The sequence below is a fragment of the Hyalella azteca genome, unplaced genomic scaffold (assembly GCF_000764305.2).
Source record: "Hyalella azteca isolate HAZT.00-mixed unplaced genomic scaffold, Hazt_2.0.2 contig322, whole genome shotgun sequence".
Taxonomy (NCBI): domain Eukaryota; kingdom Metazoa; phylum Arthropoda; class Malacostraca; order Amphipoda; family Hyalellidae; genus Hyalella; species Hyalella azteca.
In genome coordinates this window covers 130,386-158,378 of record NW_025930675.1, presented here as the reverse complement: position 1 = coordinate 158,378, position 27,993 = coordinate 130,386, and the positions used below count along the sequence as shown (strand labels likewise).

General features: G+C 40.2%; 1 protein-coding gene across 1 annotated transcript in view; it reads left to right on the top strand.

The window, feature by feature from the left end:
• Positions 1 to 27,993, top strand: part of LOC108670512 (protein sax-3) — a 136,373-nt gene that overhangs the window by 46,484 nt on the left and 61,896 nt on the right. The window contains exons 3-4 of the mRNA XM_018157986.2: positions 14,478 to 14,616; positions 27,684 to 27,844. Of these exons, the coding sequence (XP_018013475.1) occupies positions 14,478 to 14,616; positions 27,684 to 27,844 (300 nt within the window). The remainder of the gene's footprint in view (positions 1 to 14,477; positions 14,617 to 27,683; positions 27,845 to 27,993) is intronic.

Below are 27,993 nucleotides of genomic sequence, written 5' to 3'. Positions count from 1 at the left end.
TGTAGCGTTCAGTTCTATCACTTCATTTAAACCATCCCTGACATAAATATAGCCGCTTAAAATAACTGGGCCGCAGTCTTCTTTATTGTAATATGCAGATTATCAGCAGCTTTTCAATGTTTTATGCTCGGCCGGCCTTGTTTCATCTGCTTTTTTACGATTAGCAAATGTCCGTCTGGCTGCCAGGCGGCATATTCTGCATAAGGAATAGGAAGCCTTCTTAGGCAGTCGTTTGACAGCAGCAGCGCATATGCCACTGCTTGAATGCATCCAACGCACCAACATTGATCACTGCTGATAAAATCGAACGATGTTCTTATTGATTGATCTTGGATGGATCAGCTGCCCATATTCAAGACGAGACATCTGTTCTGAACATTTGCTGCCCACGCCAACAGGTTCGAAAGTATATTCGAATATTGTTCATACGTGAAATGAATAATGAACGGAAAGTGCAAACTGTATGCATCATTTGTTTGCATCTTCCTGGCAAGGCATTTGATGCGATGCATAGAAAACCTCTTCAGATATAATATATCTATCTACATTAAGAAATACTGCTACAATTTACGCCGTGAAGTAAAGTACGCAATTAAAAACTTCTCAACATGTTTTGGTGTTTTTATTCAATATTTTTCAATCGTTGAATGTACAGTTATATACATAAGTGATTTAATACAATCTCTTCGCCAACATAAGCGTGATATTCTTGAATACATGCATTGCTCGGGTACAATAGCTTTTCTCTTGTGCCCACGTCTCAGGTTTTGTGGAGAAGAACTGTCTGCACTCGTCAATGCTTGAATTAGCATAGTGAAGTCTCGCATCCATTCGCGAGGCTATCTTCGCTACATGACCACGAAATTCCAATGCACAAAATTGGACATGCATCAGAGAGGATCAATTGCTGAATGAGACGTCCATCACGTCCACGAAATCGCCTTGACTGCCGGGATGTAGCCGCTGTCCATTTTGAAATGACACGCTGATTATAGGTGGACTTCTTATGGCCGATGATCAGCCGGCCGAGAATTCTCATCACTTACGTTTTGTACCGAGTGAGCGCTCCCACACCTTTTTTATGCGTTTTTACGTTGAAGATAGGATGGCTTGCACTATGTATAGCTGTTTGCTATTGAGCAATATTTTCTTTGAAGCCAATATCTTGTTTAGTTCAGCGACGTTGTTTAGTTCAGCGAAATTTAGAAATTATTTTACCGACTTGTACTCCTAATTTTCATGTCACGAAGATGACGTCTGTAGACGTCTTGAAATGTTTTAAACGTATCCGGGTTCAGTTTGAACGTAAACGAAAACCAGATAACCGAACATACCCCCAATCATTACCAGTCTACGACGTACAACCAATAAAACATATACATATACAATACATATATAAATATAAATCACATTAACAAACACACATCAATCAAATTTACTTTCAACAATACACTAATATATACCAAATGCGTGCCCGCGCACACATCTCTCAGCACCCGTCACTCCCATCTATATACTTACTTCCATACAAAATCTCAACAAACAAAATAACACATCTAACAAACACCGGCCGTGTATTCTCAAAACTCATTTATAATACTCCCCTTTAGAAAACCTCACCTTCGGCGCGAAGGCGGGTTGTAACATTAAGCTTTCTTGTTCAATTTCGCGGGCTTAGCCCGCGAAATAAGTTCGATTTCGGCGCACTGAACTAGCTACGCGCAGGGCATTTATTGACCGTTCAGACGCCAGCCATATAATGCTATTGACCAGCACTGCATCATTTGATGCCATTAGGTGCACTTGAGTGTTGTTTTCTTGCAATGGGCCGGTCTAGACAATTATACTGTGTCACGAACCCAAGATTTGTTCGATACTTCGCGTCATGTTTACGTTACACTCGTGCGAAAATGAAGAGGTCGTTTCTCAAAGCCTTTTTCAATTCAGGTAGAATTGCTGCGCATTGCATGTAGGATCGATACAAATAGAATTTTTCCTCTTGGCTACACACTCACGCTTGATTATTTTTAATCAGAAAGAACGAGTGTTTGGGGAAAGTTGGCTAAGTCAATCGTCGCTATAGGTCCTGCGTGACGAATTGTGTGCTTCGTCTAAGTTGCGAGCGACAAATGTGCTTCAATGTTGCAAGCTTAGGACGATGTTCAGCTGTAGCTAAAGTGAACAATATATTGGTGACAAACTGTCTTCAGGGACGTCGTATCGTATTTAGTTTTTTCGAGATCTTAGGCACAATGATATAAGATAATAATAACATGCGCTGCGCACGGAAGAAGATGCGTACGCACAATCCTTCTTCAAAAGTTTTACGTCAACATGATACTTCATCAAACTTTTCTTCCAATAAATCATTGGCCATTTTAATGCTTATACGCTCAGCTGGCTCAAGTTTTAAATGCGTTATGACAAGAAGAAATTTGCGGTTTTCCCTTTAATGTGGTGTGTCGGAAAGCAATCGAAGACTATATTGCAAGCTGAAGTACAACAAAAAATGAATAAAATGATCATAAAAGTGCGGGATGCAGGCGATGCCATAACCGGTTTGTTTGATAGCAACTTTATACTCTGCGTTGCTGCCCCGCTGCATACGTGTACATATACTGCCGTCCATCTGTGACAATAATGTCAAGGAACTGTCACTTCTATTCCTCTGCTCTTTTAAATCTGATGTTACCTCTATGCAGTCTATTTTATTTTTCATATATTTGCGTGATCATTTTCATTTTGAATTTATTCTTTAAGTATAGTGTTGCCGGCAATTTTCTTTTATTATTCGATGCGTTGTATCAAATGTCTATCCTTGAAATCTAGCAGTACTTTGATCGAATAAAATCATAAGTTATGTGGGTTATGGAATAACTTTAGTACACTATGTAACCAGCCATTATTTTTTCTCATTTTTCCAAATTGACTTGCTTTTATTTTGGAGTTTTTAATAATGTTTTTCGTCGCAAGAATTGACGAATAAGGAAAACGATCGAATGAAATTTCAGCGTGACATTTAGAATGACAATATTGCATGCATCACAAGTTCTGGAACCGTCGCAGGTTCGAAAACAAAACCGGACGAGTCGGCTCATATGGTGGCATGCAAATTTAATGGCAGGGCAAAGAAACCTTTCAGTTCACATCACCTGCATCGAATAATGGAACGCATGTTGTTCTGAATAAAAATTTCCGGCTTGTTTCGCCGTAATGACTCCGTGCTGCGCCATAACGATATGATGATCACTTGCGTATGCTAATCCCAGACTGAAATAATTTGCATGCGAGTTTTTGTGTGTAATTAGGCGTGTACTATTTGTGAGCGAAGGTTTCCCTCATAAAAATTTAAAGAAATATCAATCAAAAACTATTGATCAATTTTTTATTAGTTTTTGGTTGACGAAACTAGCTTAAAATAGATTTCTAGTTTATTACAAGGAGTTATTAGTAGTTTGGCTTCTGAAATCATTAGCATCGTTATTTTGAAATGAATGCGATAAACCAAGCATAAATGCTGTAGTTTTGAGTACTTACCGTTGTTATGCCGGTAGAGTTGTTCGCTTGCTCTATTTCGACCAACATACAGAACTCCGCCCATACAAGCATAATGGATCTCATCCTTTGAAAGGAGCGCTCGAACAAAATTCCGCCCTAGTTTTCCTTGAGGACATTTTTAACGAATGTGAATTCCCGTGTCGCTTGTTATAATAAATGAATCAAAACACGGGAGTCTTTTCTTGTGCTTATGAGTCTTTGCTGCGTAAAGCTCTCTTGAAATTAATGAAACGTCGGCCGAACACAAAGCTGAGCCGTTGTCGCGGCGCAAGCGCATTTGAAAATTTCACTCTAAAATATAGCCGACGCGGAAGAGACAAGGTTGGTCGCTGACTATTTGTTGATGATCTCTTCACGCAAACTTTATCGTTTGAATATTAATTCATATGAATTTAGCTTATATTTTGATACACCCAGCCACGACGCGTGAACGCCTTTATCACCTCAATGTTTTTAGTACGACCGGTTTTGCTAGTTAACCAAGTCGCAGCTGTGGATGTCAAAAAACGCAAATTCTTGATCAATATATGATTAAAATATAATTCCCAGGAGGTTTGATGAACTACGAATGTTATCAACAATGACAAATTTGGATTATGGACACTTTAAATAATCAACCCCCAGAGTCTTCGTTTCAGTTTTCGCATTTCTAAACAGCGCCAGATTGTGGATTTGAAATTCGATAACGCGTTAGCCGAAACGAATCGATTGGAGCTTTCGAGGAGATCTTTGTGCGAGTGTTTGGTTTTGTGAATTAGATATGGGGCCGAGAGCACAGGGCATTCTAAAGGGTGCCGAGATGATGAATAGAAGCACCCTCCCCTCTCTCTTTTTCAACCAACTGTTCAACGTGTACACACGTACGGACTTACGTCGCAATCAATGGACTTCGCGGCTCTGAATTGTGATGCTGCATCTCCATTGACGTTTTTTATAGGCCACGTAATAAGATATCGGGCTACCCGACCGTAGCATATTTACCAGCGGAACATGGTTCTTTTTAGACAGATACCGACGCTGCGAGTAGATCCTTGGTGCCGTTTTAGTGCTGGCTGTAAAGAAGAGGACTTCTCATTCCAGGGAGCTGCGTGAATCTCGGTTGTTCTCAGTTTATTTTTGCACACTAGAGAGTTTTGATCACAATAAAACAAAATTATCCACCGAACAGCCAGATGTTTTATATTGGCATGAAAAACCACCCAGAGCACCAAAATAAAACTTGAAAATATAGACGTTATTTTTGTAAAACACGATGTGAGTATTGTTAATAAATGTGAATCATTCTCGTATTTTATGTTAAATGTTTCATGATAATTTGTCTTGTGAGAACCAAGCGTTCAAAGCACGGCTGCTTTCGACCGCGGTGAGAAGTGATGAGAGTGGCTGCTCCTAGGAAGATGAATGTTGTAATTCCAGGTAATGGGAACCAGCCGCTGCGATCTCCGTGAGTGCGTCCAAAGTTTGCTTGACATGTGCCTGGCTAGCGTTTACGCTTTTACAGGCAAAATATTCACTTTCGAACTCACTCTAACGTGTATTGCAATTTAGAAATTACAATCATATTCACCATATAATACATGAATATCTTTTGTTGAGTAGTCGGTATTGCAATTTTAGGCATCATCGTCCGATTAATTTAGCCTCATTAGTAAAAATATTAGCCGTAGTTTAAGGCGCTACTATATAGGAGTGGCGCGAAGGTATATGACTTATACCGACTGGCGCATTTTTCGTAGTTGTTATAGTTTGGTAAGAATTAAAGTGCATAGAACAATTTGAAGTTTGAGATTCTAATGAAAAATGTTTTAGTATTTGGCCGAGAAATTGCCTCAGTCCCAGTCACGTTTACATAATTAACTTTTAAACTCAACTGCAAGGTTCACATCGACTATTTTTCAATTTTTAAATTACTGTTAGTGTTTTACTCTGCCTGATCCTCGAATAAGTTTTCTTTATTGGCTATTGACGTAAATTCATAAAGTGGCCTATCGAAGTTTAGGCTCAAGTTCTCCGCAGTCGTCGTGGTGAGAGTCCAAGGAAGGAACGTCAGGTTTCTTCAATAAATCAGGCCGCTGCTTGGGGGTCATTGAATGCAATTTATAACGCACCTGGATTTATGGCATGGAATTATTTGCTCTCTGTTGGCTTAGTAAGTGATGCGAGATTTGCTGCGCGGCATGCATGGTGTTGCACACTTGTAAATTTCGTGCTAGGTATTGATAAACCGACGCTTCATGCTGTTGTTTTAGGAGCAGTTTTGTGCTAGGTAATGTCATAGTGACGCTTCATGGTGTTGTTCTAATGAAAAATAGCATTAGGTGGGGACTGTAAATGTATGCGCGTGAGCTGATTATGATTATCAAGGTTTATAGTTCCTACGCAGTTAATTATATTTTTAGATTTTTAAGCACTGTCCCGTTGACGAAAACGAATTTATTTGTACTAATCTCATAAATAAGGTATATTTAAACGTGCCCCTTGAAGAAAAAGGAAGGACATCATTACGAAAATCCCTATATTCTGATAAGTGTACGGGGGATCGCATTTTACTCCTATATATACGTAAGCTGTAGATTATCTTGATGCATCGAATTGAGATAATGTCGATCATGTTTTGGGTTGCGGCTCTAATACCTGATACCGAGTGTGCAGTTTAGAGTTTCTCTGCAGACATGAGATGCTAGAAGCTTGGAGGCTCTTCTGCATAGACTGAATTATTCTGTACAGGACTGACAGGTTCTGGCAATAAATAGCTACGAGACGACAATAGGCGCCGTCCTCGACCATGCGGCGTCCTTCCCGTGGCGCCCCTAGAGGCGCCTTTCCCATGACGCCCTTCAGAACCTTGTGCTGGTCTATAGCGTGCGCACCCCTGGGTACCGCGCCACGCCAAAGTTCATAACTGTTGAAAAACAAATGTCAATTCGATCTTTTAGCATTGCACATAAAAATTGTTGGCGAAGTGTCCTCTTATTAAAAGTATCGAGGTACTTTGCTACAAAAATTTCATTTGTAAGCTGTTGATAATTTTGAAAAATTGTCTATTTTAATTTTGGAATAAAAAATTAAAGTAATTTGGCATTACTTTAAAATCACTTTACCGGTGCGTGAATTAGAAACGATTTAGAAACGAGTACGTTTTTCAAATCACATCCATAAAGCATCTATAAAATTACCCTGAATACGCGTTTACTTTCTCACTGTTTTCAGACGGACTTTTTGCCCGCACTGTACATGGCACCAGAAAAAACACTGGAATTGATTGAGTGCCCAATCGAGGGTCTCTCGTGAAAGGAAGGCGGGAGGGAAGCAATGGAGAGAATTGATCGAGTGTTGGTCGAGGATAAGCGCGTTACGAGATGTAATTGTTGGTAACGCTGCCGACGTTTGCATGCTGGCCGTTACTGCATGGGACTTTCGCTCACTGTCGACATACCGAATACACTTCGGTATCATTGATACGCTGCGGAAAGTCGTGCTGGAATTAGCGGTTTAGAATTGCATGGTTGATTGAAATTTTAATTAAAGGCGGGAAAACTTTAAAGTTTGTGTCGTGTTTAGTAATTCTTTATATCTTGACTTTTTTGTTTACAGTTTTGTAGTTTAATCTTTGAATTCACAGGAATGTACGCTGGGAGACTGACTCTCGAAACACGTTACGACCATTTTTTCATCTGTTAAAGGTGAATTAAATATGAAAAACTGTCAGTAATTAGCTGACGGAGTTACAAACTCATACAATTTTTTATTGTGCGGCCCCAACAACCTAGCCTCGAAAGTCAGGAATTTCTCCCGTGAATGAACGGAATAGCGGGTTGTCCTGGACAAATTTTCAAGCTTCCAACGAAATGTAAAGGCTTGCGTGTGCCTTCATTGATACCATATTTACATTTGTCGGGTAGCTTGTATAAGTTATTCTTTATAATTCATGCATGCTAAGTATCTGACATTAGTTGTGAATTTTTAAATTTCTATTTGAAGATCTGCTGTAAGCTTGGGATTTATTGATGAAGTTATAAATTTAGGTCTTCGTTTCCAAAATATATATCAACTTCTTCTATTAGGTGTAATTAACTTATAATGTTTATAAAATTTGGATATAGCACCTCCAATTACTGGAAATACAATTTGTTTCTTTGCATATTTTTTCGCAACATGGGATTTTATATTCTTCAGTTGCCTTCTTCTTACACGAGGCAAGACCGATTTTAGCTAATTTTATTATCTAATGATTTTTGTGCAATATTGAACTATAGCTTACATTTATAGTTTTATCGTGCTTCTCGGCACTGCCATTTAAATTTTTTGTTGGAAGATTCATCTTGCCCCACGTTGTTGAAAATTGATTTTAAATTACAATTTCAATGTATGACAGTAATTGAATGGATTAAAATTCATCACAACTAAAATATCCCAATTTCCAATCTCCAAGAAATGTTAAACTCGTGTCGTTCATTTGCATTCCTTTGCACAGCTCCTTTGGAATTTATCTTATTGCGTATTGTGTTGTGGCGTTCAATAGTGAATTGCTCTGTCACAAATCACTGTCGCTCTCAATCCCTTACTATCAGAATTTACTCCCTCTGAAAAATAAATGTGCATTAACGTTGGCCAATACAGCAACAATTGTAGACCGTCCGTCATTCGCCCATAACGCTTAATGAGGTCGTTGATCAAATATTCCCACAGCCACACCGAGGCTTGTTTACGGTGAATAGTCGTAAACATCTTTTTCTTCAATAAAACTGCCAGGCATTCCTTCCGCCTTTGCAAAAGAATACAATGGACAAACATTTTTTTCGCGGCCTGTGAAAGCTCACACTGTGCGCAGGTACCAAAATTGTGTGAAGGTTCGCAGTTTAGGTTTCAATGGAATTTTATTTTCACTTTCGACGGAGATGTCTGATGTTGTGTGACCTCGGGGCAGAATATTTTTTTGATTGTATTTTTGGTGACTTGGCGGTGAACCGAATTTATATGCCTTACGAGATTCATAAATTTCATTCATACGTCAGTATAATAGGGAACCTGAATCGAGATGCCCTACGAGATTAATAAATTTAATTCGTACGTCAGTATAATAGGCAACCTGAATAAAGATGCCCTTCGAGATTAATTAATTGCATTCGTGCGTCAGTATAATGGGTAACCTGAATCGAGATGCCCTACGAGATTAATAAATTTAATTCGTACGTCAGTATAATAGGCAACCTGAATAAAGATGCCCTACGAGATTCACAAATCTCATTCGTATCTTCAGTATAATAGGTCAGTTGTGAACCATTCTATGGTTCTGGTGGTACTACAAGGCCCTGCAGCTGAGCCTGTTTGGGGCATTATTGGAGCACCAAAATAGCCTGCAATTGTTCTCAAACTGAGCGATGAAAAATCCGTTAAAACCAATGAAGGTCGTAAAAATGCCTCCAACAAACCCGCGTTGATGGATCAAGCTATTAAACGGACCATAACCTCCATTACAGTGAGAGAAAAACTTCGGTGCGGATACGTTATGCGTCCGCTCGCTGATTTATATGCATGCGCCTCCCTTCGCTCGCTTGTCCATGTGCGTACGCTGAACGCACGCTTAGGCGCACTGGCGTTAAGGATGCACTTATGGCCTACTTGAAGCAGAAAAATTAATTGTTCATGGAGTTTTCGAACGACACTTGTTTACATACCGGCCTGAATTTTCATTGGTAATATTACGTTTTTCATTTGTGTCGTAATTAATTTAATCCAGGTCCAAGAAAACGTACGTGTTGAGATATTTTGTTGCTGTAGATTTTTTTTATTTTTCTCATAAACGACGGGTATTTAAAATGATAGACGATGGCCTACTATATATAAATTGTCTGAGCAGGTATTATTTCTAATAGGTATTAATTAGCATCAGAACTGCCGCAACTGTTTTTTTCTGGCTGCTATGACTCAGTCCCTTTTATAGATACTACTCTAAAAAAATTGCATTCAATAGACCCACTCTTGCCCAAACCAGATTCCCGTTTACGCAAGTTACCCTGGCTCCCCAAGGCGACCCATAAATCTGGGCGCATAAATAGTCGGAAGTCCGCGATACAGTCATTCGAGCCTCACGTTTGGGCTTGTGAAGAAGCCTTGATGGCTGTTGGCCAGCGTCCTACCGTAATATTCTCTTGAATACATGAATGTCTTATGGCTTGTCTTGTGCCCTGCCATTGGTCGTCGTCATGTTCCGCTGCGTCTCACCAGAAGCTCAAGCTAACTAACTACATTGGAAATCGTAGTCAGATTTTCGATGGCCATTCAATAACCAATGGTCGGCCGACTCTTATCTCTTGAAAAATATTCATTTGATAATATTTACCATAGTAGTATAAAGTTCGTTCGTCTAATGGTCGCCTTAAAACCGCCCTATGATTTGCTTCAGTGGACGAGTTCTTGCTCATTCCTTATCAATGATGCCATTCATTTCATAGATCCGGCGCGTAAACCATTTAAATATCGCGTGGTTGCATCAGGGTTGGCCACTGAGTCGCAGCCATTTTAAGAATGGTCTTCTCAGTATTAAAGATCAGAATTTTTATCATTTGTAACCTCATGAATGTTCTCGCATTGCATCAATGGTGTTGATTTCTCTCATGGTATCCCAAGCCAGGCTTGTTATTTCCTTATCGTGTTTGTATAGGCAAATGAACGTAACACGCTCCACGGGGTATAAAATTCGGCCCACACCCACGCTGATTCTTTATGTGATCATTTCTCGATATAATCCCGCCGTTGAAAATTTATTTTCTAGAGACCTATATATGAAGGATTTGAATAGTTTCGAAAGTGAGCTCAGTTTTTTATACTCTCATGATAGTGGGCGTGAAATATTGTATATTCTGGAGTAAGTTTTCCGGTAGAAGGTTCACGTTAAATTGTAAAAGTTTGATTTTCAAACTTGATAAATTTTGGGAACCTTGAGACAAAAGTGAAGTTATGGATCCTTGTCTACCTTCCGATCAAAGTCTATGTCTTTACCGAGTTGATCACGTGTCATGTAGATGCAGTTGCTGCCTTTTGGGTGGTCAGTGAACTTATGATCAGGGCGTTAGTTTTCAAACCTTGCTTCTTGCAGTCCGTTGCGCTGGCCGCGGTTTTGCGGTCGTCCGGAAGGAGACGGCGATCTTCATCTCAGAATTTATCTTGCGCTCCGCTTCCGCTCTTGAGTTCTCGTACCTTCCTTTGTTCGATAAAATAACATGGAAAGTTGTTGTACTAAATTTTCGATAACAATAATGCACGAGATATTACTGAGACTTTTAAATGAGTTTGTGCTTTTGCTGCCTCATTAACGCTTAAAACCCAATGTCAAACACAGAAAATATATTCATTTCCAATTTTGGTTCCTTTAAAATTGAGAATTTATTAGATGTATTAAATTGTGTGCGCAAAACATTGTTTTAATAGAAGAAGAATATTCAGGTTTTCATGCGAAGCTGTCTAATCCGAGTTCATATTTACATCTTGATTTAAAAAAAAAATATTTTTTTTAATTTACAGATTTTAATGTACCTGTGAAATCCTTTTCTCGTTGCATCTAGATTCACTGACCTTATTACATTTAAATTTCAAACCTGTTATAATGAGCGTGGTTGGTTTTTAGTGCCATGCTAAATTATTGCTGATTCACTGCGCATTTGCTCGCTCGCATCGCGTCTCTAATTGTACAGCTTCATGTAGGACCGACCGAGCGTTGATGCTATCAGTTGATGCTCTCGGTCCTCTTCTTTTCGGTGGTTGGCGATGTTTTAATTAGAGGGCTTCAGAAATGATGTATCTTGGCTACCAGGAGGTCTTGTACCGAGCACCGACATCGCGATGTGTTGAGGGTTACTCATCAAAGAAGTCATTGTGAACAACTCGCTTGCCAAATAAGAAATCCTCACCGAATCAAGGACGACCCAAGTATTAGATTAATTTTTTATCTTTTATGTTGGTTGGGCATTTCCATTATGTCATTGAATTTCGGGACAAAATTTTCTAAGCTTTTTATCACTCAAAGACAAGTTCATATAGCAGAATACGACAGAGAACTGAATCCGATTGCCATCAACATTGGTTTTTCATCACTTTATGCGATCAGTCTCCGTCTCAGATGTTGATATATGAGCAATAATTATGTATGCATAAATGAGATGATGTAGGTGCATATTAGAGTTTCGGTTTGAGATTTGCAATTCGACCGAGTCTCAAGATCCCGAAAACGTGCGCCGTCATGCCGGAAGCAGATGTTCTGCACTGCAGCTTTTTATGCCAGTCATTCGCTTTGCGATCCTGAAATCGTGCGTGTCTGTTGAGATTGGGAGGACGCTCAACGTGACGTCATGAAGCACATTCATATCTCTTACTCGTACTGCTCTTCGAAGCCTTTGTCTCAGTAAAATGAGTAGCTTCATGAAACGTACAGTGAATCACGTTGACTATTGGAGCCATCGCTTCTTAGAATAAGTGGCGTCACGGAATCCATTTGTCTTATTGCGTTTGGCGCACGCTTTGCATTGGAATAAGAAACCAGTATTTTTTTTACTGGTGTCATGAAATTCGTTGATAGAATTTCTGTACAATCGCATCGTCGGAATCATTGACGCCTAACTATGCATGTCGTTTGAATCTCTTATTTATTAATGCACTTTCTTGCTCTTACCCTAACGCCAAACGAGCTGTATTTAACAGGAAAATGTGCGATTTCTGCAAAACGGTTGAATAATATCTGATGGACACGTCATGGAGCATGATCTCTGTAGCGTTTTTATATCCACTCAATTAGCGCTGACATGATTCAGTCTCTCAGACCAACGATATTCCCTGCTCGGGTGACGATGTTTTTCACTCCCACATAATTGGCTATTGATTACGCGGGCATTTTTAAGGCTTCTTTATTATCGCGAGCCTGTATGGAAACAAAGGCAAATCCCAGCGCCGTGAATAACTCGCTCTTGTTATCATGTCATTCGTAATTATGTAGCCCTACTGACTGACCTTCCAGCTCGCCTTGTCTTATTTAATTCACAAATATCATGTTCTCAATTACTAATTTTTTCATTGTTGGATTCATTTTGCCAAGTTGTAATAAGCCCATTAAAATGTATTACATGCGGTTATAGGTATACTTTTTGTACTTCCGAGGTGTATGTGTTGGAAATCTTGTCGCATTTTATTGTGTTAATTTTTCAGGTTATAAAATATCATGATCAATTCAAGCTGATACCATAAACTGATCATTTCAAAAATACACGAATTCGATCATAAAAAGTTATCAGACTGTTCTCGTCTCATGTAAATTTCTCTGACGATTGCATTAACAAATTGAAGCGAAGGTTTGGCCAAGCTTCATATACCGCAGCCTATATGGAGGTGCCTAATTGCACTAATAATGCGAAAGCGCGCCTCTGCGAAGCCTGCGCTCACCATCCGTCATTAGTTCTCAACTTCTCCATTCAAAGTTGAGTAACTTGTCTGACTGTATTACGCGTGGCTATTAACCTGCCACGAGTGTGGACTCCGTTGTCAATTTCGGGATTCTAACTAGACTGAGTTTCCCGACATTGGCGAAAAGTTTCTCGCTCCGTCTCTTTCTCTGTCGTCGCTCTTGACTCGCTTTTTCATTACATTTATGCCCTTTCGGTAATTTTTTCTATGAACTTCTTCTACTACTTGAAGTGAAGAGTTTAAGTCGTGTTGTGGTTTTCCTGATAGAAATTATATGCTAACTTTCATTGGCTCTCTTCTTCGGACTGGAAGATGTTCGTTTCAATCATTTGTGCTTGAATCTGTACCTAGCTCATAAGATTTAAGTATGTTCATCACATGTTTTTTTTACTTTTTCCATCATGACGTGAAACGTATTCCTTGTATGATCAGCAAGTATCATGAGTTATTTTCATTCCGACGATAAAATTATTTATTCCGTGGTCACTTATATTTTTAAGTAATTAGCTGATATATTCAACGTGATACTTGACTAATCAATCTGTAAGAAACGACACTCTTTCTGGCTAAAAATTTCACATGGAATTCCGTGAATCAATCTTCATTAAAGCTTTGAATGGCTCGTGGCTGGGCTTCCACTCCATGATTAACTGCAACTTTGACTTCTATAATGCTTTCCATCCATCAATCTAACCCATCATAACTTATGTACAGCTGCAGTGCTAGAATGTACTATTTGTGTGTGCTATTTCGGAGCACTTCTGCACATGGCATCGATTTGTCCTGTTTTGCTTTAACTGGATAAACATCGGTCTCAATTTGTCATGAATTATTTATAATAATCGAGAATTTGTTAGTAATTTATGATAGTATATTTTTATTAATGTTTCCGATGATGTAAATATTTTGAGTTATCTTTAACACAACTATAGTGTAGTATTATTCTCTTTTGATGATTTTAATTCTGATCACATATTTTTCTGTGATTTCTTCCATCATTGTATCTATTCAAGTTGAACACCGGCAGGTTAACGCGGCACTGCGGTTTAACACGTTAACATTACAAAGCAAATATGGATATAATTTTCCGTCGGAAATTATATCGAAAACATTTTAATTTTCACGAAAAATTAAGTTGTCATTCTTTCAGCCGACTAGGTACTTTATGCTATTATTTACTAATTTTTTATTCATCCTTCACGAATTTGTATCTCTTCTTATTATGTTTTCTTACTATAATTTGCTAGATATAATATGAATTGCAAGTCTCCGTGTTCAACAATGTGTGAGAATTTTGAATCTTTTAGTACTGCAGGTTCTTGCTTCCTGTACAATGATTAAGAGGAGTTCTTCATGTTAAGTCCAAATCTTGCTACCGGTGTTCAACAATTATATACGAGTATGCTTAATCACATTCTGTTTGATGGCTAATGACGTTTGTGTAATGAAGTGTTGGTGTGTTGCAGGCCAGTACCGCTCGCCCAGCATCGTGGAGCACCCGGCGGACGTTCTGGTGCGACGCGGGGAGCCTGCCACCCTCAACTGTCAGGCAGACGGCAAACCCGAGCCTCGCATCTCATGGTACAAGAACGCCAAGCCACTCCAGTGAGTACACATCATGTACCATGTTCAATGTGTGATCTTTGTTAGTAATAGTTGATGCGAGGTCCTCTGTAGCACTATGACCAGGGCATGTGCGAACTGCTAGGAACAAAGGTTGACAAAGTATTCAGCAACCCCCGATACTCGAGACATTAGAACGAAATTGGAGTCCTTCAAGAACTGCAAGGGGGCGGGAGATGATGAACATTGAGTTTGAAACACCAGATCTAGAGAGGAGTATCCAAGAATTATAGACTTATTCGGCTCCTGGGCCAGATGGGGTCACTGCAGTTTGTGCAGTGTTACTGAAAATATGTGTCGGCTCACTAACGGTCCCTCTGACTTTGCTCTGGAAAACCTCATTAAGAGAGGGAAACGTTCGTGGTTACCTAAAATTTGGGCTAATAACCCCAATCTACAAAGGAACGAAGAGAGACAAACCCCCAAATTACCTGCCGGTTACATTAACATCACATGTAATCAAGGTATTTGAGAAGGTTTTTGCCAGAAGGTTGGTGCAGTACATGGAGGAGTCTGACCTTTTCAACAGAAGGCAACACGGTTTTAGTCGAAATCGTTCCTGCTTGTTTCAGTTACTGGAGCATCACCTCAAAATCCAGGCCATGCTGGAGGAGGGGGCCGGGATGGACGTGGTGTATTTTGACTTTGCGAAATTGTTTGAGTTGACCATGTAGTGTTGCTCATCAGAAAATTAAGACCACTGGAGGTCGGAGGTGACTTGTTGGCTTGTATTTACAACTTCATAACCGAAAGACTAGAAGCTGTCGTTGACTATAAGATCGAGCGAGGCCATGCAGGGTAAAGAGTAGAGTATCACAGGGAACGGTACCTTGCCCTGTACTCTTTTTCATCCACATCGCCGACATATAGAAGTGGCAGTGTACCACGCCTCTGCATCGTCATTCGCGAATGACACCAGGATACTAATGACTATTGCGGATAGGATAAAGTGCGAGAAGTTGTGAGAAGACCTCTCTTCAATATTTTACTGGGCACAAGTGAAAACATGCAGTTCAAGGGGACCAAGTTTGAGGTTCTAATATACAGAGGTAGCGGAAGAGCTGGCATGGAGCGCCGCTACTTGACACCCGACGGCTCGGAAATCGGAGAGAAGCCACTCGTTCGCGATCTAGGAGTGTTGATGAATACTCAGTTCAAGTCTGGTGATTACATAGCGGCAATAACCGCAGATGGGGTGGATCTGGCGGACGTTCAGAAGAAGAGAAGCGGAACCGATGATCACCGTCTATATAGAGCCCTTGTGATACCTCTCCTTGAATACTGCTGCCTGCTCTGGACCCCGTTCACACTCGGCGCAGTGTGGAAGCTACCAGGGGGATGTTGGTGCGCCTGGATCTGTACTCACTGCAAACGGGAGATGTATGTCATTCTGTACAAATAGAAAATGATAACCGGAAGGGCACCAAACTTTGAAAGCGTGACCTTCAGAATTGAAACATACCGTAACCGGAAAAGAGGAGATTGTGCGGGATTCCCCCACTACGTAACAGATCCGCGGTCAGATTTCAATCCCTGCCGTAAGAATCTCTTTCCGCGGCTGGGCCGAGGCTATTTAACGTCCTACCAAAGGATCTAAGAGAGGATGTGTTTACACTGCTAAGGAGACTTTCAAGAGACGACTTGACGTATTCCTGAGCACAATCCCTGATCGTCCGCCCCTGTACCCTAACAGCGACGAGAAGCAAGCAACAGCATCGTGCATCAGGTGGCCCAAATGAGGGCGGATGAGCGATAGTCAGAGGCGGCGATCCATCGTGACCTGTGACTGCTTCGTCCGAAACATTTGCTAAGTATACTAAGGACTAGTTGAGCCTTGATGGTATTAATTGATCCGTGACCCGTGCTAGCACTGGTTGATCCGTGATCCTTTCTAGCACTATTTCATTATTGATCCTTTCTATAGTAATAGTTTGTTAGGGATCAATGCAGCACTATTGTTGATACATGCTCTTTTCGAAAACCAGTTGATTTGTGCTTATTTCGAGCACTGTTAATCCAAATATCCTTCTGAAGCTTATTAAGAGTTAAATTCAAATGAACATTAGGGTAAAACATATAATATAATGCACTAATCCAGAAAATGTTACTAAATTAGTCGTATTATTGTTCACAGTTAAAGAAAAAAAACCTTTGTTGCATGACGTACATACATAGCTAAGTTCCCTTTAATATCATCGGCCAATCATCGAAACCTTTTCAAACTCGATTAATGTTCGCTCTGCTCCGAATGCATTTAAATGAATCGCTGAATCGTGTTCGAACTGCAGAAATACTCTTCCTATTTAATAGATAAATTTTGTGCTCTCATTTTGACGCCGTTAATGGCGAAGCCTTAATTGTTGAGTTGTGAACGCTTCATGTTCAAATTTCGTTGTAATTAGAGTCGCCTAATTGAGTGCATTTGTTGTCGCCTAATTGAGTGCATCACCACAAATAACTCGACGTAATTATTGTGATTAATAATTCAAGTATTCCTGCACAATTTTTTTTTCAAGTCCCCTGTTGATAATTTGTTGGAACATGTTCTTGAAATTGAGTCTATTGATCTATTAATATTTTCGATAATCTTTGCCGTTTCGAGTGCGATGCGCTTCAATTATTTATAATTACGAGTAACACAAGCTGTTTTTCGCCTAATAAAAAATATATTATTCTATTTTATCCTAAGTTATTTTCGATTTAAATCCTGCATTATTAAATACATGAGAAGAGCTTAAATTACGACACTTAAATACCGCACGTATATATTTCTTTCGATTTTTAGAAATCACTTTCAATAGCAACGAACTTCATTGCTACCTCGTGGATCATGGATTACACGTTGAACTAATTCAGATCTTATATATTGATATACATTTACGTCTTAAAGCCTATGTCACAAGTGACGCTTTCCAAAACTCAAATTTCTGTTTCAAGCCCACAATTGGTAGAGAAATCTCATTCTTTGGCACGATATCCAAACATGTTTCTTTAATAACGATATTTGTCTCAAGTTTCACGGCCGAGGGTATGCGACGAAGACATCTTCTTTTCATGTGGACAGAGCAGACGATGAACCCTCATTATCCTGTTGAGGACAGAACATCCCGCCTGTAATTTGGCCCTCAATTACAGCCCTGGTCACGAGGACTCGACCCTCGGACCAGTTCGTTGGCTACCGCCTTGATTAACTTCTGCACGAAACCCCTATTCCTGCCTATGCTCCGTGTACACGGAACGCCTATTCCTCCATATGCTCCGTGTACACGAAACGCCTATTCCTCCATATGCTCCGTGTGCACGGAACGCCTATTCCTTCCTCGTGCGTACAAGTAGTCGTTACATGCTCATTTGGACGTGCGGTGCGCATTCATTTGAACTGTTCATATAAACTTATTTTGCATTGTATTTACAGTGCTGCATATAACGTGTTGTGTTGGTTCACAACTATTTTCGTAGGAACTATAAAAGTTAATTTTGAATTTAGATTCCAGCTGTCCTAGTTTTGATGCCGTAATTATTACTTTTTATAAACGCATTCGAAAAATCTTATACGTCTTAGTTTTGCTTGTCAATGAGGAACAATTCACAATTATGAAGAAGTTTGCAAAGAACGATAAAAATTGTACAGGAATTGCTTAACGCTCATACTGAAATCAAATATCAAAAGAACAAAAACTAATAAAAAATAATTGATATCACGCGTAACATTTTATTGTGACGTCAACGGAATAATAATATGCTTTTAAAAATTACTTTTTAAAGACAACACTTTTAAAGAGACCAGTGTCTCCGATGTTACTAATGTACAATGAATTTATTTTTTAATGTTCAAAATAATAAAATATATAAATATATATATTTTATATTGATTACGGTATAAGATTTAAGCAGACAAACAAACAAACAGCCAAGTTAAAGAGAAATGTTGTAAAATGACCCCCCAAGACTTCCTTACGAATCTTTGACAAGTCATACCATTGTCGGTATCTTGGCTACCAATTGCGAGACTAGAACTTTGACTTATTATTTTGTCCTGGAAAATATTCCGAAGCTCCTTTGTTTTCCATGCTGCTTGCCTTATGAAATTCTTATGCCGATCTGAATGCCGAGAACGCGGGCTGCTACATTGGGTTCATGGAATCTCGTTTGATGTTTCAGCTGCGTAGATTGTTTCTGGGTTTTTAATTTTATGTAACATTGCAAAAAGAATGTTTGTATGCCTTTGATCCATCGGTACTCGTAAACGCAGCTCTAGAATATATCCCTGAAATTGTGCTTCCTCAAACCATTTTTATCGAATTATTTCACATCGTTTAAGAAACAAAAGTTGAATAACTGCGCTGTAAATTTCTGATTCTAAACCCTTCTGTTTCATATAAAAGTTTCTAAATCTTGATTTGTAAGTCAATTGTAGCCTTAACAAATTTTGAAAAATTTTAATTGATTCATGGAATCCCAGCTAATCGCTGACGTAAATCATTGTTATAGAAATTATCTTTTTTTTTATTCCCATTGAGCCTCAGGATGCTGTAAGTAATTCACTTTTCCTCATTTTTCACCGCGGAAGCTAACCTTACAAGTACAGCATTATCGACTCTACCAACGCACTACTTGGTATGGATGAACGAACGCGCGTGTATGAATGCATTGATATGCGCAGCTTAATAAATCTCGAATTATGTTAATCAAAACAAAAAGAAATAAAAAATGACTCGAATTGGTAGTTGAAGGAACAGTGGTACAAAGAAAGCTCGTTTCTAAAAACTTGTTGACAAAATAATTTTACATGATTTTTCACTAACTAAAAGTAATTTTTTAGTTGAGCATTTAATATTATTCGTGGCCATAAAAGTATCCCTACAGTAAGTGGCACGCCAGGACGCAGCTATGTGAATAAAATGCTGCGCCATATAGCACATATGCCAGCTGACCCTATTAAAAATAATAGACGCACAATGAGGGGCCAACCTTTCATCCATTCAACGGCGCACTTTAATGCGTAAAAGATTGGGCGCGAGGGCAGCCGCCGTGGCATGCGTTCATGACTCGGCATTTGCTGTAACTGACAAACCCTGGCATTAACGTTTCAGTGTCAGAGGAACATGTGTGACTAATCTATGCTTAGTACACTCGCTACATCCATCGTTTCCTTCAGAGCTTCATCAGTCTTAATTATGCCTACAATTCATTGTGAAGCTTTTGCTTAATACAAATCACGGTTCTTTATCCACCTGATTGTGAGACTATCAGTCTTAATTATGTATGTAATTCATGGTGAAGCTTTTGCCAAATACACTTCACGGTGAAGCTCCTTCGTTATCCGCCTGATGGTGAAACTATCAGTCTTGATTATGCCTACAATTGATGGTGAAGCTTTTGCCAAATACACTTCACGGTGAAGCTCCTTCTTATCCACCTGATGGTGAAATTGATGCTCAATACATTTCATGGTGCATGTTCTGCTAAATGAATTTCATTGTGAAGCTCCTGCATGATACACCTCTTTCTGAAGCTGATGCTTAATACGCTTCACGGTGAAGCTCCTGCTTAATACATTCAGCTGATGTTGAAGCTTTGGCTAGATACACTTGATGGAAACGCTAATAATCGTCTTTGGTGACGAGGGTGACGACACAAATTCTTTCAATTTTTTAACCTCCTTAGTTTCGTTTTGTGTTAATGGCTCGCACCCAGTCAAATCTTGTCCATCTCGCTCGCCTGTCCAGTAAATTTTATTGACGATGAACGCCTTGAGTTCACTGAACGTATTTCATATACGAGAACTGCGATATCAAAAGTTACCCAGAGAGGCTGAAAAATGTATCATTAAGAATATTTTCAATACAATAAATTATTTCCATTCATCACTACGCCATATGATAAATGAACATGATTCATTTTTTTGTGCTGTTAACAAACTGGCAGTCGGAGTAATGAGGTATTATAAACCTGAATATTGTTTAAACATCAAGCGACTATATTTTTGTGTCTGTGACAATCTGGCTGAACGTAACATAGAATTTGCGTCAATGAATGACGCTTGCTTCCTGTTGACGGAACTCCTTTATACCGAACCCTGGTGACGGTGACTCATCATTGTCACCATCATAGGTGGTAGACCCTCCACTGCACAGCCCTCAGTGCACGCCAGACCCTCCACTGCACAGCCCTCAGTGCACGCCAGACCCTCCACTGCACAGCCCTCAATGCACGCCAGACCCTCCACTGCACAGCCCTCAGTGCACGCCAGACCCTCCACTGCACAGCCCTCAGTGCACGCCAGACCCTCCACTGCACAGCTCTCAGTGCACGCCAGACCCTCCACACTGCACAGCCTTCAGTGCACGCCGTCAGAAAAATGTTCTTACTGATATTTTTTTAACGGACTTTACCATATCGGGGCTTTAAATCAAAGAATTCTCCTCTGAACCTGAATAATCATTATATTTTCAATATTTTCAAATTCGTTCAGATTTACCGTTAACTTTTTGGTAAAGAATTCTGTTATTGCTTCCTATTTTTGTTCGTATCATTAGCATATCTTGCACGCAAATTAGAATAGAAAGAAATCTTTGAGTTCTTCTCATCCAGTAGCATATATACGGGCTGATTTTTGGTCCACATGCGTCGTTGCGATGACGTCCAGCCTCAGTAAATCAGCGAGTCTTTTCATGGCCACGAGGCGACATCGTCTTTATTGCCGCTCGCATGGCAAACTTTACGACACTGCCGAGCGCCACTGCATGAAATTTTAGCTATGGGCTTTATGTGCCGCCTCTTCTGCTCTAATTAACATAAAACCTGGGGCTGAATGTGTGAGGATACCATTGACGTGAAACGTAGCCGTGAATGTTACTGCTAGGGTACGAATGACGTGAAACTGGACAGAATGTTGCAGGATTATTTTAACATGAAATTGGGAGTGAAGGTGACTGGAGACGTTTGACGTGAACCCGGGGGAATGAATGTTACAGGATTCGATTGACTTGAAACGGGTGACAGAATGTGGCAGGATACGACTGCCGTGAAACGGGGGACAGAATGTGACATGATACGACTGCCGTGAAACGGTGGACAGAATGTGACATGATACGATTGCCGTGAAACGGGGGACAGAATGTGATATTATACGACTGCCGTGAAACGGATGACAAAATGTGGCAGGATGCGACTGCCGTGAAACGGGTGACAGAATGTGGCAGGATACGACTGCCGTGAAATGGGGGACAGAATGTGACATGATACGACTGCCGTGAAACGGGGTACAGAATGTTCCAGGATACGACTGCCGTGAAACGGGGGAGAGAATGTTCCAGGATACGACTGCCGTGAAACGGGGGAGAGAATGTGCCAGGATACGATTAATGTGAAACGGTAACCAGAATGTGGCAGGATACTAATGAAATGGAACGGGGCTGTGAATTTCGTAGGATACCTACTGAAATTGTGGCCGGTACGATTGCCAATGAAACCTAGGAATGAAATTCAAAAAAATACGATGGATAGGAATCGAATGGGTGCTAAATGGTGAGAGTTATTATAAATACACACTGTTTACAACGTTCAACGATAGATGCACACATTCCTCTTACCTACTGAATGTTCTGGTCAAGAGCTGTTTTGACAATTGTTTACTTTAGGTAGTGATTCCCATTGACCACCATTAAAAGTATATCGTAGAAAATGTATGCATGTACATTATATTGCCTTATCGTATTATTGATGATAATTTCTATCATATAGCAATTTGTGATAAAATGACATCTCCTTTTTATTACATGTGCGAACGATTCCCCTGTCACGCGCGTATTTAATGCTATAAAATGTTTTATTTTTCACAGCGCTTCTCCTGACGACATTATGCGCTCTGCTAACAGCAGTTGCTTCAATAGCACGAGGGGGGATGTTCATCAAATAGATTCATTTTCTCAATCTTAAAATATGTAATTAGTGTTTACGGAAATTATTTTAGCGGTTCTATTTTATTTACCAGATATATACATGACTGCTGTACATTTGACTCCGAACGCGTACTGCATTTGTGAAAACGAGTGTATAATTTGGTCTTACGCGTTAGGCGGATGCATGTGCATATTAAATGACGTCTTCTTGTTTATAACTCAAAAATATCGATGAGCTTCGTAACTGACTTGACTTGATCTAAATTATTCTCCACGATATTCCTATACTTTTTGCATATTGAAAAATTTTTTTTGAGCTACGTTCGGAATATATCGATGCCGCATAATGCATGCATAGATAGATTAGATTTGCATTTGATACTTTATAATAGTTAAATTTGTGCATGCCACCTACGGGAATACGTACCGATTGTATTTTAGCAAGTCTTTGGGCGTGTCAATTGTTTTATTTACCCTCACTGTTAATATTCCTACAGGTAACAATTTGGACGCTGCATTATCCTCAGTTCAGTCGTGACAAATTCATGTTCATGCCACATTTGCCTCAGGAATAATTCTTGTCCAGGAGTATATACGGCTGAGCTGCAGTGGTGCACGCGTGTTTCACATGTCCCCTCGTGCTCGTGTTTCCACGTCATTACTTTTTCCCTATCTCTGCTTCCTGCTCGCCCTATTACTTACAGCTTCCCTATTATTCCGGCCCATTAATTCCCTAAGCCCTTGCATTTTAATGGAAAATTTGTTGTATGTCCTGCTACTGCTGGCAGGTTTAGTGCACTCTCGACCTCGCTGCGATCTTTGCGAGAAGTTTGAACTGAAGTTTGTAGCATTTCATAACCAGCGTAGTTCGTGCCTCATAATTTACACGTTACTTCGATATCTACATAACAAGCTGAGCCAAAATTGCCTGCCGTATTTCTTCCCTTTAACAGGCCAGCTCGGCTTGTCGCTGCATATTTTTGAATTAACTTAATGGTCTCGATGTAAATTGCACGGCTTAAACAATGCCAGGGCGCCAAGTAAAACATTGCTCCATTAAATGCACCAACACCCGCTCTACGCTACCATGTCTGAGCCGCAGACGAATCACCGGTGGCAAGTGAAAAGTAAATATATGCAGTTTGTATTACGCTAAAACTGTGAATTCTGAATTTGGCTCGAAAAGTTGTTCAAATAGTATTGAAACTGTTTGTTCAATATCGATTTTAATGTGTTTTTCTAATGTGTATAATTGTGTAGTTGTGTAATTTAAATAATTGTAATTTGAATGAAGATAGAAAGCTTAACGCTGAAGTTATATTAATGGTCGGTGCAAGCTGTTGTTTGCCTGCATCGCGATCAAATCACTTGGGCCTAAGGAAGTGTTTTCATGCAGTTGCGCTGCCACCTCAGCATTCATGAAATGCACGCAGTCTCGTTGTTGTTGTGCGCTTGCTATATAGGATGCGCTTCGTATGCGACTGCCCGCACGAGGGATTATGCACATAATTACATGCAGTTCTGAACGAGATGAATTCAACCTTCATGAATGCGTTAAGTATTCATCTAAATTTTCCCCTTTGTCCCTTGTTTTCGTGTGTTTCGCGAGGAATGCGTTATGTTTGAATAAATTTTATCGTTAAGTTAGCATTAATTATGCCACTTTGTAATGATTCAACTTCCTTTTAGACAGAAGTTGATGAGATGTATTACGTTCTGAAGTCATCAGTCATCTTGTATAAACTGTTAATCATACCTGTTATCCATCGTATATATCACTATTGAACCATTAATTACTTCGTTCTGCTTTTCATTGCCTAAATATAATCAGCTGAATCAGTTAAAGGTTGTTCAACGCATCTATCACGCCACTGTGATTATGCACTAAAACCCTATAAACCATTTGAAGCTCCATAAAAATCGAGATGAAGTCGTCGCACGGTTCATATAGCCATATTACCCGTTCATACGTTATATAGCCATACCATTAATATTCATATATTAATGGTAACCTATAGATTACCCGTGATGCTAATCTATTTATTTGGGTAACCTATAGATTACGCTTGATGGTAATCTATTTGCAAGTCCCATATACCGCCCGGCATCGAGTTTCATCACCCAATGATATTATTTAGGCGTATCCTCGCATTGTTTTATACTTAAAAGCCAGGCTGGGGCCAGACTTGCCTTAATTCTTCGCGTGAGCGTGCAACGTATGTATATCAGGCGCCTTGTGTTCAGCCATATAATCTGGGTAATAACGCGTTTATCTTGAGCATATGGAGTGGCGTCATGCGCTCTAACATATTAAATGTATTCTTTATAACATAATGAATGGACCTTTGAAAGCCATGAGCAATGTAGCAAAATAATTGATGAGACAGTCGGCAATGATTTTATCAGAACTTGGAGTGGCGAATTCATAGGCAGTGTTTCAATTTAAAGTTGACTCTGAACATCAATTGGAGGATGAAATTGGGAAAACTTCATAGGCTCTTTCTTTGTGAGCTCTGCACATGCATCACATCGTACACATGGCAGACGCTGCACATGCAGCACATCGTGCACATGGCAGACGCTGCACATGCAGCACATCGCACACATGGCAGACGCTGCACATGCAGCACATCGTACACATGGCAGACGCTGCACATGCAGCACATCTTACACATGGCAGACGCTGCACATGCAGCACATCGCACACATGGCAGACTACTACTAATTACAGCGCTTCTTTATTTACGACGTCGACGCAGATGGCCGTCCAGTGTAACCAGCTGCATATGAGGCTCTATTCTTTACCGCTGCATTTTTCTCGTAGAAATAACGTTGTCAATTTGAGCTGAGGATTTTTTCTGGTTTTTGCGTTGAATCAAATATCCCTGTCCTTGTATTCCAGCTTATAGTGCGCTATTTCTTCCTATTTTCGAAATCTGGTATATAATGAGAACGCTGCATTATGTCTCGCTAACGAAGGTGCGCCTTGTCAAGTCGATGAAATTACCTTAATTTTCATTTCCTATTTAACGTTGCTTATAAATTAACCATAAAATTCACTGAATTGTAATTATTTTTTGAGAGCCGATAATCATTGTTTTTGTTCATTATTTGATTCTCGTTTCGAGCCTAACTTCGCTCACCGATTTATTATGACTTTTTGACGACAAAAATTTATTTTCATGTATGTTTTATGTGCTCAGTTTCATTTATGCCGAAACATTCCCGAACAAAATACCTGATTTAAAGCAATCGCATCGAACAGGAACGGAGGTTTGTTGTCGTGAGTTCCCTTCGCTGAGCTCGAAGATAACATCAGCAGGAGAAACGTCGCTGTATATCGTGCTTGTGGAAATGCGTCTTTTGTCGAACAAATTTATTCCACAACAATCGGTCCATTCTTTTATATGTTACATAAATGCTCCTTTTTGATGTGTGGAAATGTGTTTTTATGGAAAAATTCAATTCCACAACAATAAGTCGACTATTTTTTGTATCAGATAAATGTACTGCGATAAATCTGATGCTGTCGCCTTCTCGTTTTGCTTGAATTTAACGCGCATAGGTACTGGTGTCGTCGCAGGATCTTGTTATCTTCGTCAGATCTAAACTTTCCACACTCGGGAGTCTCTTTAACCATGGCTGCGTTCTCTGCCAGCTGTTGTCTCTTGTTCATGCACTCATGCGCAGCTTCATCATATATGCGTGCTGCTCAAACTAGCACCATGCGCAGCTTCATCATACATGCGTGCTGCTCAAACTAGCACCATGCGCAGCTTCATCATACATGCGTGCTGCTCAAACTAGCACCATGCATAAAGCAAGCAGCTATACATCAATCATTCGATCCCATGAAGCATGAAACTCAGTTAACCGCCGCCTGCACGCACCTCTTCACACACACACACACCTCTTCACGCACGCACCTCTTTACGCACCACCTCTTCATGCACGCACCTCTTCATACACACACACACACACACACGCACCTCTTCACGCACGCACCTTCACGCACACACCTCTTCACGCACGCACTACCAAGCACCGCTATTACGTGCACTTGTCCGTGCTGTAAACACGACGCCTCGGTAGTCACTCGTCACACACACAAATGCAGTTAGTAACCGACACTGATGCTCCCAAGGCCGTTAGTACCGACAGCTGTCAACTGCACTAATTGGAGGTGGCAACCTTCTGCAACACGCGCCTCCTGCAACATGCGCCTCCTGCAACACGCGCCTCTTGCAACATGCACATGTGTGCACGCATGCAACTGCCTGCACGCACGCAACTGCCTGCACGTACGCAACTGCCTGCACGTACGCAACTGCCTGCACGTACGCAACTGCCTGCACGCACGCAACTGCCTGCACGTACGCAACTGCCTGCACCTACGCAACTGCCTGCATGTACGCAACAGCTTCATTGTTCGTGCGTGGCTGTACGCAATTAGCGGCTGTGTGCGTTATCTGTGCCATCTTGCCATCATCACGGCCGTCCTAAATCACACTCTCTCGCTTTACACTCCAGCGGAATGCACTCACCCCGCGTGCTTGCTTTTCTTTTAGCTGCGCTCGCACAAAATATGCAAACGTTTTCTACGAGCGTTTACTTGCTTCGTTCAATTTCTAGAATTTATGCCTGTGATGAAGTGCCTAGTATTTTCTGAATTGTTAAATTCCGTGGTATTAGAAAATAAAAAATAAGCAAAAGGTTACGGCAAATTTGATGTTATTATATTATCTTTTTTATATTATTGTTACATCATTTTCATTGTGCCAGAGTTGCTTGTATTTTCTCTCATTTACTTTTGGTAGGCACAACTGGAACTGGAACACTGGAACTACTTGCGACTGTCTGTATTTGTGTGTCATTATAGGATGTAATATGAATAAAAACACAGCTGAATTTGTGTGCAAGAGAATCATATTTTTATATATTGATGCACGTAATGAAATTGAAAAATTCTCGAAAATAAATACATGTATTAGGAAAATTGAGTATTTTTTCAGGAATCGTAAAAATCACCCAAGAGGGGGATTTCTCTCCCGTACATTTTTCTAACAAATGACTGGAGAAGTTCAATTTATTATGTTTTTCGTAATATATGAAGATTGGTATTAAATAAGGCAACGTTCTCGCCAGGTTCACGGAGGTGGGGCGCCACGTGGTGCTAGCCGCCGGGGACCTGTTCTTCCTGCAAGTGATGCAAGACGCGCACAACGACGACACCGGCGTCTACTGGTGCGTTGCCTCCAACACCGTCGGCAGCATCCGCAGCAACAACGCTACCGTCGAAATTGCCGGTGAGCTTCTGAAGTTGTAAGAAAATAGTTTGAATAAATTTAATATAATAGTGAAAGACTTATTTAGAATATATTTAATATAATAGTGGAAGACTTCAGCGTCTACTGGTGCGTTGCATCTAATATCATCGGCAGCATCCGCAGCAACA